This window comes from Dermochelys coriacea, chromosome 10, assembly GCF_009764565.3.
Source record: "Dermochelys coriacea isolate rDerCor1 chromosome 10, rDerCor1.pri.v4, whole genome shotgun sequence".
NCBI lineage: Eukaryota > Metazoa > Chordata > Testudines > Dermochelyidae > Dermochelys > Dermochelys coriacea.
The window spans coordinates 46187697-46203807 of NC_050077.1; the positions used below are offsets into that span (position 1 = coordinate 46187697).

Sequence of the window (16111 nt, forward strand, 5' to 3'; positions counted from 1 at the left end):
GCTTAGATAGAAAAGCTTCCTTTGCTTTCTTTCTTTTTCTGAATGCTGCCCCAGAGGGGTGTTTTCTTCTTTCACTCATGACTGCTGTTCTGTGCCAGCCATAGTGGCTCTCAACACTCAGCTGAAGGGGACAAATAAGCAGGCTGGTAGCAGGCCTGAGTAAGGGAAGATATCAGTGTCTTAAGGGCCCAGGGATCAGGGGCCTGGGGGTGGGATATCTTAGGAGCGGGATTCTTGGGGGTGGGTTGCTCAGAGAAGGGATCATGGGCTCCCTGAGGAATGATTTCTGGGAGGGGGATGCCTGGGGTGGCTGTGCCAGGGAGGTGGGATACATGCCACATGCCTCAGCCCCAAACACACAACTCCTGGGGAACCCCATCCCCATATATCCTCACAGCTCTTCGCTCCTCTGGGGCACAGCCTTCACCACAGCCTGCAGCAAACACACCCGTGCCTGCTCCATCCCCTCAGCCACATTCACTGAGCCCCTCACTCCCACCCTCTGCGGCAGCCTCCCTGCAACATTCAGTAAGACTCTCTCAGCCCTCACACATTCAGCTGCAACCCCCGCCCCCCTTCTGCATGCCGCCCTGCCCTTCAGTCGCACTGTGCATAGCAGACTCAGGCTCCCAAGAAACAAATCACCCTCCTCCTTAAACGCTGGCCTGTGTTGACTGCAAAGAAAGGGCTCGCACATGCTGTGCAAAGAGTTGGTTTTATTCACAAGGGCTCTTTGTCCTCAGCAGTAATGCAGAAAACACAAGGAAAATATACAGTCAGGGCTTTGGTGCTTTCTTCATACAGATGGTCAATATTCACAATATTACAGTAATACTAAATCATAAGGGTGATGTAGCTCCACAGAACCATAATTCAAACATTTCCCGGTGTTTACTACAAACCAGCCAGGCCTTCCTGATGCTGGACTCGGTAGTCTATGTACATGGCACCTTCGTCCCTTCTTCAGTTTGAAAGGTATTTCTCCAGCGCCTTCATTACCAATCCCGTCTCCTGAAATGAGAGCAACAGTATGGGTCCCCACGCTACAGCTGCCAGGTATAACTCACCCAGGGCTATGGGCAGCATGAGTCCCCGGCAGTCCCTTAAACCCTCTACAGGGGCAGCTGTACAGATGCCCCTGCGCCCCATGGAGGGTTCCTGTGCCAGCATATCCCAATCCCAGGCAGCAAAAGAGCGGTGAGGGGCTGGTTGGGATGTGCCAGGAAAGAAGAGTTTTCACAGATCCATTGGCCCCAACTCACAAATAGGGCAGTGTGACTGTGGCCAGCATTGCCACCCATAGGCTAGAGATGCAGGGGGGGCTGCTCTGCAGATCCAGGCTGGGGGATGGATTCCAGCTCCCCAGCCCACCCAGATGTCACTGTGACTTGGGCTCCCACGTTAGGAGTGACTTTCACACTGATAGAATATCCTGCCATGACGTGATGGCAGACACCTGGGTCAGATTTCAGGGACAGCTGGCATAGGAAAAACCTAGAGCTAGGATTGGCCAGGCACAGATTGCCCAGTAACTGACAGGGAGGCCAATCACATCACACGGGGACTGGGGACACAGTGAAAACAAACCCAGAGGGAGTTTTTACAATGGTACAGATGTACTTACAGCATTTTGCAAAGCTTGCTGCCTGCCTGCATCCCTGGCTCTCCACCACCGAGCCAGCAATGCCTCCCTGCTGGTCATGAATAGCCAGGACCTACCCAGACCTTTGCAGTGTCTCTATTACCATTGCTCAGAATACTTCACCTGCAAGGACAGTCTAACATGCCCGTCGGATACAAGCCCATTATTTCAACACAGCTTTATGGGAACACAGGAACTGCCAGCTCAGATCGGTCATGGGACCCTGCTAGCCCAGCATCCTGATGGACCAGCACCTTCTTAGGAAGGTGCCAGCCCATGGGGTAAGCAAATGTGGGACGATCTGCCCCAGAGACTGCTTCCCTTGAGTCCCCTGGAGTTGGAGGTACCTCAAGCCCTGAAGCAAGTGGATCCCTGCCAAGATGGTTGGGCCCAGGATCTCTCCTGCACTGAGATCCACCCAGCATAGGAGAGAAAAAAAGGCCAACAGGAAGCTGGTTACAGTTCATCGTACATCTGCACCAGTCCTGACAGACTGGAGCAGCCTAGGAGCTGCTCTAACTTACGTCACCTGGCCGTGGGTCCAAGGGGCTGTCTGCCAGCTACAGCATACTGGAGTGTGCCAGCACTCCCCTCCTCCTGACACACCCCCTATACAGGCAGGGAGCAGTTGTAGGAGCTGGATACAGCAGATTTGCTTCAGCTGAGAGCTCCCCCCATGCTGAGGCTGGTCAGATATGGTTGCCTCACAGGCTCTTTATGCCACCAAAGCAATATGAAGGGATTGGAATGCAGCACAGAACCAGGCCCTTGTTTTTTTATGTTCAATCCTTACTGTTGTAATTCAGGATATTTTCATTATCCACAGAAATGCTCAGGCCTTTTGTGAATCCTGCTACTCTCTTGGCCTCAGTGGCATCTTGTGGACTGTGTGAAAAAAGGATTAATTAGTTTTAAGTTTGCTGCCTTTCAATTTCACTGAATGAGCCCTGGTTCTTCTATAATGAGGCAGGGTGGATAGCAGTGTGTGATCTCCCTACCAGTCATTTGCTGTTAGCCCCTCTTCCTTGTCCCCTCTCAAGTAAACAGTCCCAATCCTTCCCCTCTCTTGTAGTATGCAAGTTTTTCCATGCCCCTACCATTTATCTATGCATCATTACCACTGTGTATAAGCAGTTCGAAGCCTTCCCTCGAGTGGGTGCCATTTGTGTGACATTGGCAAGGAAGTCCCAACACGGGCATTATAGCATGGAGACTCATTTTGCTGTGTGCCGCGGCTCCCTTACTAGTTGGAGGCAGAACGACATTGCCTGTGAGGTCTTTGCATTTCAGGGTGCATACAGGGCCACCACACTCACGCACCCTTATGCCCTGTTACACAAAGTTTTGTGTATGGCATTTCCATAGTTATACGGACAAGATTATGTTCACTACTGACATTCTCCTGCCCTTGGTCACTTACACCCCTACAGTGAGTGTGATTATCCTGTCTCCAGGAGAAATGTCATCAGGCTGATACTTGGGGGGGAGGAGAGTCAGTTTCATCCTTAAAGGCGACAAGACTCAGGCCGCTCCTTATCTCCCATGGCAGAGTTCCAGAGCCTAGGCACTTCCACCAAGGATGCCATATGCATGGCCCTGCAGAGGCTCCTCTTGGTGCTGTCAGCCAAAGAATCCCTGCAATGCATAGGAATTGGGGAGTATCCCTTTACATAGGGTGTGAGCCCGCCAGTGGTCCTCACTGTGGTGTACGGTTCAAAGGCCACCAGCACCCTGCCAGAGCAGCAGTGGGTGCACAGACCTAGGCCTGGCACATTACACACAGTGAGTAACACCATTATTTGGATCCCACTGGGCCCAGGTGGTTCCTGCACATGACAGTAGCTGTGTGAAGTACAAAAGACCAATCAACAGGCAACGAATTGTGCTCCTGTTGAGGGAACTTTTAGTGCCTGAGGTGGGCTGTCCATGGCCAGTCACGGTGTGGCAAGCTTTATGTAATGTGCCAGGCCTCGGTCTGCATACCCTCTGCTGCTCTAGTAACAGTGTGTGGACAAGCCCTTGGTTCCCATTGCATGGGGGGAGAGGCAATGAGAAATGGGATGCTCCCTACAACCACCTACAGAACAAACTCCCATCCCCCATTCAGAGGAGGAACGGGGGGGGGCGCATGCAAAGGGAGGCATTGAGACTGGGGGGAGGGGAAGCCAGCTGGGAAGTTTAAGTAGAATCCCTCGGTATCACATTGCAACAACAGGGGGCAGCAGGGACAGTTGGCCACATCCAAGGGAAGTGCCGGGATGATGCGGTAACTATTTGCCAGCAAGAGGCAAAGTGCCGAAAGGGGTAGATATTAGAGGCGCGTGAACCCCTCACATGAGCTCCATGAGCCCTGCCTCATGTCACTTGCCAGCGCTGGCAGGCTTGGGGAGGGCAGTAGGAAGGGGAGAACCAGCTCAGCCAGAGGGGGGCCAGGGAAGGAGAGGGCACAGGCCATTCCCAGGTTGTGCAAGAAGCCTGGGCAAGGCCAGGAGCTGACTGAGGGTAGGCTTGGCAGCAGTGTGCATGTGACTGGTTACCAGGCACCATGGGGTGGAGGTTAAGGCAGCCCTGGTAGCTGGGGTTCACCTGAAAGGAAGAGGCTGAAAGCTGCGCCCAGTGGAGCCAAAGAGTCTCTTGCTTTTTGACTTGGGGACTCTGCCACGGCCCTCCTCCCCCCCAGAAGGGGTTGAACGCTCGCAGGGCCTGGGCCAGAGGCTGAGCCCCAGTCATAACCCTTAGGAGCACTGAGGCAGATCTAATGCAGTGCTGTGCCATGCCATGAGGAAGCATACAGGGCTGGCACCTCCACCCCAGGGAGCTAAACAGAGACTAGGCAAGAGTTAAAGAGCTCACTGACCCTTGGGAGGAATTGTGCACTGAATAAGTGCCTGTGCAAACAAAGGCAAAAGAACTGGGAAGGCCAAAATAGGCTGCAGAGAACGCCCTCCAGAAAGCCTGTAAATCCAGAGCCAGCCCTGACATACTGAGCGGAGCAGGAGCTCAACAGTTACAGGAACTGGGAATTGATGGGCTACTCGCCCCAGCTGTTCACACTGTGCCAGCTGCACCTATTGGAACCCATTGGTCTGAACCAAGAGGGTGAGGCGGTGAGAGCCTGCCCTTGATCAGACGCACAGCCCTACTCCATGCTAAATATTCCCCCCTGTAAGCAGGGCGAGCAGCCCTGACTCTCCACTGAGCATTGGCAGTTTGTTCACCTCACTGGAGCACATGCTCAGACTTGCAGCAGGCAGATTGGATCATTGCTGCGATAGTCATGGAGCGGAGCAGTCAGCGTGGCTCAGCCAGCTCCCTCCTGCTGGCAGTCTCCTACATGCACCTGCTGAGTTTGCATCTGGACCCGTTTTATCCATTCAGACCAAGTGCAGCTGCTGGGATCATCTTCCTTCCCCATGGCCACGATCACCTCACACCCCTCATCAAGTCCCACCCCGGTTCCCCACCTGTTACTGCACCAGATCTTAACAGAGCTCCACATGACTCTCCCCTGCCTGCTGATCCTCTCCTGCCATGGTCAGATCTTCCCCACGCCCTCCAGCCACAGCCTCCACTGCCTGGTTGCAGTCCCCCACTCTCTTTCCCCCAGCGATAGCAGCCCCCAGTCTCGTGCTCCACGTGGCAATCACAGGGCATAAAGAAAGCCTCCTCCCTTACCCTGAAGTTTTGCTGCCGCTGCTCCCCCATCTCCAGAACTTGGTCTCATCAGTCCATGCTCAAGTTCTGGGCCCTGCAGCATGCAGCCATCCACCTGGACAGTGCTGGGCACAGAACCACTGCAGGATGAAATCTGGGAGCTGCTTACTTTGGGCTCTGGCTCTCAGCTGGCACATCCCCCACTCTCTCACCACAGATACCTCAGCCTGCCCTTGGAAGTCTCTAGCAGAAACCTCTTCTTCAAGCATTCATGCCGGCCTCCAAGTTCAGAAAAGGTCTAGGAAAAGTTACTTGTGCCAAAGGGCTACATGGGAGCTACACAGGGGAATCCCCCAGATTATGGGAGCTGGGCCTTTTCACCCACAATTCCCATAGGCAAATTCCAAAGTATCCTAGAAGGCACTGCTCCCAGGAGCTGTGCTGGGCTGCATGGGATAGGTGCCCAGTGGCCTGTGCACACAATAGCTGGTGTGTGCTGACACCAAGGCTCTCCACCAGCTCATTTGCCACTGGTTCAATTCTCTAGTCCCGACAAGGCCAGAGACCGTTCCTGTGCTCGACAGCTCCAGCAGAATGTGTGTCAGTGCGAGCAGGTCACCCAGGTTCAAAGAGTTCCTAGCACTGATCCACAGCTGCAAGCAGTACCCACGATTCTACACTGGCCACGTCTCCATCTTCCCCAGCCAGCCCTGGCCTCTTCCCAAGAGAACAGCCTCACCTCTCCAGGAGCCCTGAGGGAACTCTGCTGTACCCCAGGAAACGCAGCCATGTTCTAGCTCCAAGGCAAGGGGCCCACTGGAGACAACCCCCTACCACAGGCAGCTCTACAGATGGGCGGGGGTGAGGCTGAAGGGGTAAGTGCTGTGAAAGGGAGTTAGTCTGTTACACAAAAGGAAATGAGCGTGGGAGGAAGAGCAGGTGGTTGATTTAGGGCAGGCCTATCTTAGGAGAAAAGGGGTACTTTTAACACGCATTAGCTTGTCATGGTAAACCCTATGTTGAGCCCCTCCCCGTGGTTGACCCCACCTGGCTCATGAGTTAAAATAAGTGTCCCATTTACACTAAGGTTTTAACACATTACTGGATGCATGCTAAAAACATCTCTTTTCTCCCAGTGAAGGCAAGAAGTTTGCAGGCACAAGAAACCCCAACCCTTGTGCCCCTATGGAAGGGCCAGTTACAGCTGCAGTCCCTGTGCTCTTGGAAGTACAAGGATTGCACCCTAGTTTTGTCCCCTGGGGCATACAGCATCCAAAGGGTAGGCGATGGTGAAGCCCCTTTGTACTGACTCCCGATGGCCAGGGCAGCATGCACAAGGGCATTAAAGGAGGGCTTGAGCCTCTCTGCATTGCCATGTATTTGGGCCAGGGCCAATCAGGCAGTTTGACCATTAGCAGGATCCAGCACATTGTGAAGAGTGGCTAGCAATTGGTTCAGGTGAGACTATTTCTCAGAGGGACGGACTCAGAGCAACCCAGCAGACCTACCAGCACAAATCAGTAATTAGCAGCTGGTAGTTTGCATCCCTCTTCAGTAAAGAGACAGGACTTTGTTCAGTCTTTGAGCTCCTCATCAAAAGCAACAAGCAGGAGTAAGATGCTACTTAAATGGGGTTAATTAGTCTCTGAATGCATTTGGTTGTGCCACACAACGCAGAGCTTCAGTGCAGATAATTTGCCTTAGAATGACCATAGGATTCCCTTTGCTTCCTGCCATGAGAATGTAACCTAATTCTGAGAGAATAAAACTGGGTAAGTCTTTTTCCTGTTTTTAATTGGCCAGGCTGTGTGCCTGCACTGCATTCCTGAGTCCAGTAAATCATTTGCTGGCCTGACTAGTCTTACTTTGGCCTACCAGATTTTTTGTCCCTTTTAAATAATTGTTTGGGTTATTTTCACCCACTGTAGTGCAGTGATGGACCCAGAGAAGGAAAGGCAGGTTTCAGAAAGGACCTATTGCAGGTGACAGCTCAGGACTGGGAGCTGGGCAGGGGCAGCAGAACTAGGGGGCTAGTGCTCCCACACTGGAAATACTGAGGGGGGCTGACGCATGTTTCCACCCCCAATGTTTTCTGTCCCAAAATATCTCCTGGAGGCAAGAGGACCTGGAGGAGTGGCTAGAGCAGTGGCTGCAGTGCTTGGCATCGGCCCAGTCACAGGGGAGTAGCTGGAACCAGCTCACTTCTCCCCATCTTCCTTCACTTGGCTGGCTATAGTGGCCAAAGTGGCTGGGGCTGGCACGCAAAGGGGGAGACTCAGGACACGCCCCCAGCTAGCCGGGAGAGCCACTCATGTGACTTGCCATCAGCCAGCTTAGCCCCATCCCACCTTCCAGTCATTGCAGGTCCCAGCAGAGACACCCGGCCCAGGAGAGGGGCTGGAGCATGTGTGCCAGCTGCTGAGGAGCTGTGGGGGGAGCACTGGGCACTAGCCATCAAGGAACTACCAGGATACCTGTTCCGAGCCTGGAACCAACTTCCCCCTCCCAGGCTGGGTCTCAGTAGCTCCTCTCACTCTGTCCCAGCCATTCACAGTACATTCTGTCCCCTGGGGCTGGCCAGACAGTTGCCACAAACACAGGCCATTCGGTGTGGAACTGTATGGAGCCCGCAGAGAGACCAGATCTCTCTCCTACAGCTCTGCCCGCCTGGCATGTCAGTCACTGCTAATGGAACAGCCAGCCTCTGCGTGAACTCTCACTGCCAGCCACCAACCACCCCAAGAAGTTAAGGTTAAAAACCAGGCCAGCATTACAGCCCCCGGACAGCCGGCATTCAGGACAAACTTCCCAGATTTCCAAGAGGCTGCCATGGGAGATGCATAGGTAGGGCAGCAAACCATGGAAGCTCTGCCCCGGAGTGACGCCAGGCAGTAGCTGTGCCATCACGATTGAGATGCATCAGCGGCTGTGGGCCCAGATTAGATCAAACTGGTGTTTAAAACCAAATTCAGATGTTTTCATTCATTCGGCGTCACTGCAGGGCATTCATGGTGTCCAAAGAATGAGTTCTGGCCGGGGGGGACAACTTGCTTTGTCCTTTGTATGTGACTGAGTGCATGAATCCCTGCTTGAAGTGCGTAACTCAGCTTCGCCAGCTGTCAGGTGTGACCAGTGCCTCCGTAACATAGGCTGCATTCCCTGCTGTGCTCTGCTGATGCTCACCAACCAGCTAAGCTGGGTGTACGGGTATTTTATGTCACTGGAGCAGCACAATGCAATGGAGCAGGCAGCTGATTCTGAGCCATCTGTTATCATGCCTTCCTACTGCCCTGATTTTGTCGCTCCTTGCTGAATCCCCCCCCCCCCCCAATTTACTTACTTTACCCAGCCTGCATGCAGGATTCCCAGCACCAGAGATGTTGGAGGGACCTTGCCACTCGTGTGTGTGTGGGGGATGCCTCTGTGCTATCACTCCAGAGGATACTGAAAGGATCAGCCCTGCAGTGGCAAGGGCTAAGTGACTACAGCCTTTTCCCTTCTAAGAGCTTCTCCATGAGCAGCGGGGACAGAGATCCTGGGCATCTGCCCACGGGCTGTGGAGAGCGAAGAAGCTACAGCTCCAGTGTTTATCCTAGCCACGCTCTGTGCTGGGCTGAGTTCTTCCACTGGCGCTCCGCAGGGTCAGTGCCCCACAGGGGTTTGGTGGCAGAGTCACGAGGGATTGGAGCAGGAGCTCAGCTTCTGGTATTAGCATTGCCAAGCCAGAGTTAACACTGCTTCAGCTTTTACTCTAACTGAGCCCTCCCAAGCTGCAGGGGGTCTCTGCCCAAGGCAGCTTGGCTCCAATGGAGATGGCAGGGTCAATAGAGGCATAGCCTCCCTTGGGAAACAGGAGTTTCCTTCCCTCTGGATCTCTGGGGTTAGCCTCCTATGTGGGCTCCTTAGCCCAGATGTGAGGGAAACTGTTCCAGCCCAGCCTTGGGGGGGCTCCGTGGCCCCTCCTCTGGCTGCCCCAGGGGGAGAGGATGATTTGCCCCTGTGCTGCTCCTGGCTGTACTCTCCTGCAGCCTCTCACTCAGAGGTCTCTCTCTCCACCACATTGCTCAGCAGTCACCTGGTTGTGAAGATCAGATCTTCCGTGGTTCTCATCTATTAGTCTCTCTTGCAAGAGGATTTTCAGGAGCTCTCTGGTAAGCAGCTCTTTCATGTCCTTCAAGACAGCTCGGAGAGTTGGGCTGAAAGCCATTGGGATGGAGTTTGCTGCAGCATCTCCCGGAGACTCCAGAAGCGGGGAGGCCCCAATGCTCTTCTTCCCCATGAAGTGACCTGAAATGACATTGGGCATGTGTATTACAACAGGGAATGGGTAAGATGGTTGCGGGGGTGGGGAAGATTTCAAGCTCTGGCAGAGGGACTGGATGCAAAAGTTACATAGCTCCCTAATGCCAAGCAGCCTTTGAAATCGGCAATGTAGTAGTGGCTGCTGTGGCAAAGGAATTTTTCAGAAGCAAGATACTGTACCACAAACCAACCTCTAGCTGAAGGAGGCAGAACTGAGGGGGAGCTAGCAAAAGAACATGACAATGACCACATGCTTTGTTCCTCTTGAAATCCTAGAAACTCTGGTTGACTTGACTATCCAGAGTTATCAGAGTAAGTAGCAGAAATAACCACAAGTTTTGCTTTCAAGACCAATAACTATCAGGGGTTTGAAGGGAGCTTTTCCTAGGGGCCAGAGATCCATCACTGCCTGCTGTGTGGTTCTTATGCCTTCCATGGAACCAACTGTTGCTGGCCCCATCAAAGGCTGGAGACCAGGCTAGAGGGCCCCCTATCTGAGCCAGGGTGGTGATTCCCAGAGCCCTAAAAACATCTTGGCAGCTCACCTTTAATAACCGCCCAACTAACAACCTACGAGCTAGCTTAACTGTTCAGAGAAAAGCAGCCAAGACAACATTTCATGCAGGCTCTAACAAAAAGACAGCAGCATTAGGGGGCTGATAAATCAGCTGGGATGTAGCATAGGCATTTGTAGAAGTCTTCAGCACTGACACCAGTTTCACACTCTCAGCTCTGCAGATAATGCTGGGCACCTTTTATAGCAAGGATGAGCAAACTTTGTGGCCCAAGGGCTACATCTGTGTATAGAAATTGTATTGCGGGCCATGAATGCTCACAAAATTGGGTGTAGGGGTGTGGGGGGTTGAGGGCTCTGGCTGGGGGTGCAGGCTCTGGCATGGAGCCAGAAATGAGTTCAGGGTGCAGGAGGGGGCTACAGGCTGGGGTAGCAGGGGAGGGTGTGCGGGGGGGGTGCGGGCTCCACCTGGGGTTGCGGGCTCTAGGAGCGTGCTCTGGGCTGGGATCAAGGGGGTTGGAGAGCAGGAGGGGGATTGGGGCTGGGGCAGGGGGTTGGGGCACAGGGGGTGGCTCAGGGGTGCAGACTCTGGGCAGCGCTTACCTCAAGCATCTCCCAGAAGCAGCGACATGTCCCCACTCCAGCTCCTATGCGGAGGCGTAGCCAGATGGCTCTGCTGCGTGCCACCCCTGCAGCTCCCATTGGTCACGGTTCCTGGCAGCACATGCAACAGAGCCCCAGGTTGCCCCAGTGTGTAGAAGATGGAGTGGGGGGGAGGGCATGCTGTTGCTTCCAGGAGCTGTGCAGAGTAGCCCCCCCAACCCTGCTCCCTGGCTAGAGCGAGGCCAGACCCCAGTCCCCAACGGGAACTTGAGGGCCTGATTAAAATGACTGGTGGGCTGGATGCAGCCCATGGGCCACAATTTGCCCACCCTGTTTTATAGCCATCAGTGCTAACTACCTGATTTGCATGCACAATCAGTAGTTAGAAATTTAAGGGCTATAAGTTGCATGGACAGTGCACTTGCAAAATCATAGCCCATTTTCCCAGTCAGGTTCACCCTGAACTGTAACCGGACCCAGTGCACAGTGTGACTAGGAGAGCAATGGGTCACCAGTCCCCAGGTGTTCTGTAGCATATGCTTGGAGTCAGGCTCTCCAAGCAGCAGACCCTTCAGGATCTAGCCCTCAATGAGTTCCCATAAACACTCACAGACCTGGTCTACACCTAAAATTTCGGTTGGCCTTGCTCAGGGCTGTGAAAAATGTCACGCCCTCTGCAACGTGGCCAACAGAAGAATTCTTCCCTTCACCCAGGTTCTGAGGGGATGAATTAACGGTCGCTGTAGGAAGTGGCAGCACTCCAGTGGCATAGCTGCAGTAGCACTTGCAGTGGAGATGTACCCTCAGAGTCAGACGAGTGACAAAGGGGGCTGAACTTGGGCTGCCAGAAATAAATCCTGCAATGACCCTGGCACAATGGCTGTAAGTTGCAAACTACAGATGATAAACACAACCCACAACAAATCTCAGCCCAGCCCTGGGGCAGCTCAGTACAGGGATATGAAGGTCAGATTTTGTGCCAGGGTATCTGCTCCAGGCCTCTCCCAGAGGCAGCCATGCACTGGCCTACAGACTCCCTGGCCAGCACTTGTAGTCTCATTCAGACTCATCCACATGGACCCCCACTTGCAAGCTGCCCCTGGGATCCACCACCATGGCTACCACTAGCCCCCCCCGCCAGTGACAGGCTGCTTCCCAGCCTGGCTCTCAGCCCTTCGGACCCAGCTCTTAAGCTGCCCAGCCTTTTGATTCAAGACTGGGTGGTTTTCCGAGATCTGCTCTAGGGATTATTGTAGGGCAGGTCTCTGGCCTGTGCTGTGCAGGAGGTCAGGCAAAATAATCAGAACGGTCCCTTCTGGCCTTGGAATCTGATCACCAGAGGGCTAGTGCCTCTCAGCCCGGTGCCTCTCCAGCCCAGCTTCTGCTGGAAGGGAGGAGGAGTTTGCAGATTTCCAGGCCGGGATAAGTCAGTGGAGTGTCTCATTGGCACCGTCCACTCTGCTGCTTCCCCACAGGTTCTGCCCATATCAGACCCACATGTCCGCCCTGGGGGTTGGTCATAACTTGATAGGAAGGGCAGTTCCTGCCTAGCAGATTCATCACCCTAGTGGATAACAAGCATTTCATAAACCCCTCATACTTCAGGGCACAAACAGCACAGGGGTACGGGCAGATCATTAATGCTCAGCACTGGGGCCCTCTTCATTCTGAACGGCCCCACAAATGGGAGCTTGAATAGCCAGTGCATGCTGTGTCAGTGGTTAATGCCATGGGGGCTTCTGGCAGCAGATTCTGATTACACGACATATGGTTGTTTGCTGGGCTTCCCTGAACCACCGGAGGGATCAGGGCCTGGTCTTTAACAGGGAGACAAAGCTGCTGAGACATCTCCCAGGGGGCTTGAAAACCTGGGCATGGAGCACGAGTAGGGAAAAGCGCGACAGTTCTCATTTGGGGAGGGCTTCTGCAGGCTGCACAGAGCCTTTCCGGCTCCCTGGCTTCAGACAGGCAAGGAGGAAAAGGGGCAGCATAAAGGCCCTTCACACCTCCCTTGGCAAGAGACCGGCTGAGGGGAAGCAGCCCCGGGGCGCAGACTGAGGGATCAGACCACACTTGGGTCTGGGTTCATAAAGGAATTTGTTCCTTTTCTGGAAGCCTCTGCTCTGGGCATTGAGTGATCTGTCCCTCTCCCTCTGCCGGCTGGGAAAGGAGCCCTCTGGTGGCAGAGCAGCAGCAGCACAGAGGACACATTCTGGATCCATTGCTGCCTGGCTAGCGGATTATCTCCTGCTACCAACCCACCCCCAACTAGCGGGGTCCCTGGCACACAGTGCCCAGGGTTACAGCAGCTGCATCCTTAACTAGGATGAGCATTGCCCTGGGATGGAGCCGGCATTGCCATTCTGAGATAGGGACGTCGTCTGGGGGTTTGCTCCGCAGCAAGCCATACCGAGGGGGTTACTGGAGGGCAACTCCAGTAACTAGTAGAGCTGATTTTCCAGGGGCTCCCTTAGTTCTCTCCTAGCCAAACAGATTAAGTGACTCTCTCAGCACTGTCCTCCACCCCCATTCTCGGCTTCTCGTCTGCGGGAAGCTTCACAGCAGCTTTCTCCCACACACCCACCTTTTCGCTTGCTCACTCCCCTTCAGAGAGCACTATTCAGACAAGTTTCACAGTGGTACCAAAGGTGCCAGACTAGATTTTGAACATGCAGATGAGTAGCTGAGAAATAGATTTGGTCTCCTCTGTCTCAGAACAGTGCAAATCTGGAAGGTATTTCAGCTTTCTCTCTGCTTTGCCTTAAAATAATGGGCAGGCGCTCTGCTTTTCATTTTACTATACCAATATTTTATTACATGCAATTAGTTGTAGCCGTGTCAGTCCCAGGATATTAGAGAGACAAGGTGCAGGAGGTAATATCTTTTATTGGACCAACTTCAGTTGGTGAGAGAAACAAGCTTCCAAGCCATGCAGAGCTCTTCCTTGGGTCTGGGAAAGGTATGCTCAGATATCCTGGGATGAACACAGCTACAACACTGGTATCTTTCCCAGACCCAAAGAAGAGCTCTCTGTAGCACAATAGCTTGTCTCTCTCACCAACAGAAGTTGGTCCAATAAAAGATATTACACACACACACCTGGTCTCTCTAATACCTGATTGCATCTGACGTTCTGAAACCCTCTGTCTAATCTCCCAGTATTTGGCTCAGTGTAGACCTTGGTGCCTCCACAGTACAGTACTACTCACCATGAGGCAGAATCTGCCTGAGGAATTTGCTGCCTGTGTCTGGGATTGTGGGTACCATCTCCCTGCTATAGGGATTTGGAGCAATCCACCTTGCCACGCACCCACAAAAGGGACAATCAGCTAACAGTAGCTAGGTAATATTGTCCAGGCACCAGAATCATTGGTTAATCAAGGACAGTTCTGCTGATCATCCATCTATATTCCCACCTCCCCCCCCCCAGGATTATGTTTCGGACATTTCATTGGTTGAATGTGTTGTCATTCCACTGGGAGCAGGTTTGTGGATGGAGTTCTGTGGAGGTGGTCTCTCCCATTTAGGGGGTGTCTATACTGCAAAAATGGTACATTGGTAACTCTGGTTAAAACAGCAGGGAAAACGCAAACTTGGCTTTTAATTTGGGTTAGCAGCACAAGTGAAACTCTAAAAGAGTATTTACATTGCATCTGGGAGCGAGTCCCCCAGTTCAAGCAGACAGACTCCTGCTAGTGGGGCTCCAGCTAGTGTACTAAAAATAGCAGTGTGGATACGGTGGCTCTGACAGCTGCTCATGCTAGCCCCCAAGCTTGGACCAGGGGATCAGGTGGGCTTGAGAGCCCAAGCTGCCACCCAGAGACCCAAAGTCCACACCTCTTTTTGCAGGATAGACAAACCCTCAGGTCAGTCGAGCGCCATAACATGCTCATGTATCTGAATTAAGATTAATAGCACAGCCGTTATTTTTCCAGTTTGCCCCAGGACTTTCACAAGTTATTACTCCCGAGACCATGACTGGCCAGCATTTTCAGCACTACGTGTGTGATAACGCAGTGTGCACCAGTGCTCTGGAGCTGCCAGCACAGCGTGTTGGGGCAGCCCATGCTGGGCAATGGAAGGGCGTAGGCATTGTACGGTGACTGACAGACGGCAGCTGCCCACTTCTCCTCCTGACTTGTGCCCTCCTCTTGCTCTCCAGCCCAGCTCCAGAAATCTCAGGAGCCTTCTCTCAATCCTGCCTTTCACCTATCTCCACCCCCACATCACACAGAAGAGGATGTGAAGGAGAGGCTACTTCTGACCTGCACAAAATACACTCCTAATGGCTGGGTCTCTTATTTTTGGATCTATTTTTTTTTTGGGGGGGGGGGGGTTAATGGTGTAGATGATTTCAGGAGAGGGCTAACCCTATGCTTTTAAAATGTGCATCTGTTTTGAGGAGCTGAGAGTGTTTAAAATGTGTATCTATTGCAGTAGGTACAAGGGCCCCTGGCTAAGCCCTTTCTCATGTTCCTTCCCCCCCCCTCCTGCTCGCTTGCTTTAGGTTTCTTCTGGCTGTTAATTTCGGCAGGTAAATGCGCCAATTCCTGGCAGCCCTCCCTGGCACCAGGGTCCCCGACAGGCTGCCGGGAGTAGTTTGACAGAACCTCATTGGGTCTTGGCCCCTTTGCCCTTTGAGCTCTCCAGGCCGGAGAGCCCTTGGCCCAGAAGCAGGGGTTCCTTTGCCGGGGAGGCACTGCCGTGAATGAACCTCAGCTAGGACCCCGCCAGCCCATCCAAAGCAAAGCGCGCCCCCATCACCCAGCCGAAGGGCCGGCGTAGACACGGGGGGAACGGAGGTCTGCTCACCTGCTGCTCGAGTTTGCCTCCGAGGGGTGCCAGCTCTCAGCCCCCACAACCAAGTCCCTCGCACTGCTCCTGCCAGCGGCACTCCGGAGAGTCTGGGAAGCGGCGCTGGCGGCTGGGCGTGCGCCCCACCTTGGCGCGTTAGCCAGGCAGCCCAGCTGCCCCACGACAAGATGCTTTGCCCAGCCGCGCTCTCCGGAGACAGGAATTGAGCCCTGCCCCGCCGGCCGGCCCTCCTCGCGGCAGCTCTCAGCCGCTCTTCCCACCCAGCCCAGCCTTGTTCCCGGGCAGCTCCAGTCCCCTGGCCCGCCCAGCTCTGGGGCTGGAGCCATGGGGGTCCCCCGCTGCTCACCTGCCCCCGCCCCAGGCTCTCCCTCATTGCCTGTCCGGCCACACCGGCGGGGGGTTCCCCGCAGACAAACTCGCCCCGGCCCGCTGGCTCTGGGGGTCCGCCGACACCCTCCATCCCCCCGGCCCGGCTCCCCTCTCCCCCGGGCTCGGACTAGGGGCGGCTTCGCCCGCTGGCCGGCCTGCCGCCGGGAGGGAAGCGGGGCCGTCTGCCGCCGGGATGCTCCGCCAGACCCCGC

At 54.2% G+C, this 16111-nt stretch overlaps 1 protein-coding gene across 2 annotated transcripts in view; it reads right to left on the bottom strand.

The window, feature by feature from the left end:
- Positions 1-701: 701 nt before the first annotated feature.
- NMB (neuromedin B) overlaps positions 702-16111 on the bottom strand; it is a 31507-nt gene continuing 16097 nt past the window's right edge. For both annotated transcript variants that reach the window (XM_043494255.1, XM_038417844.2), the window contains 2 exons: positions 9372-9583; positions 702-1011 (listed from right to left, as the gene is read on the bottom strand). In XM_043494255.1, the coding sequence (XP_043350190.1) occupies positions 964-1011; positions 9372-9583 (260 nt within the window). In that variant the 3' untranslated portion in view covers positions 702-963. The remainder of the gene's footprint in view (positions 1012-9371; positions 9584-16111) is intronic.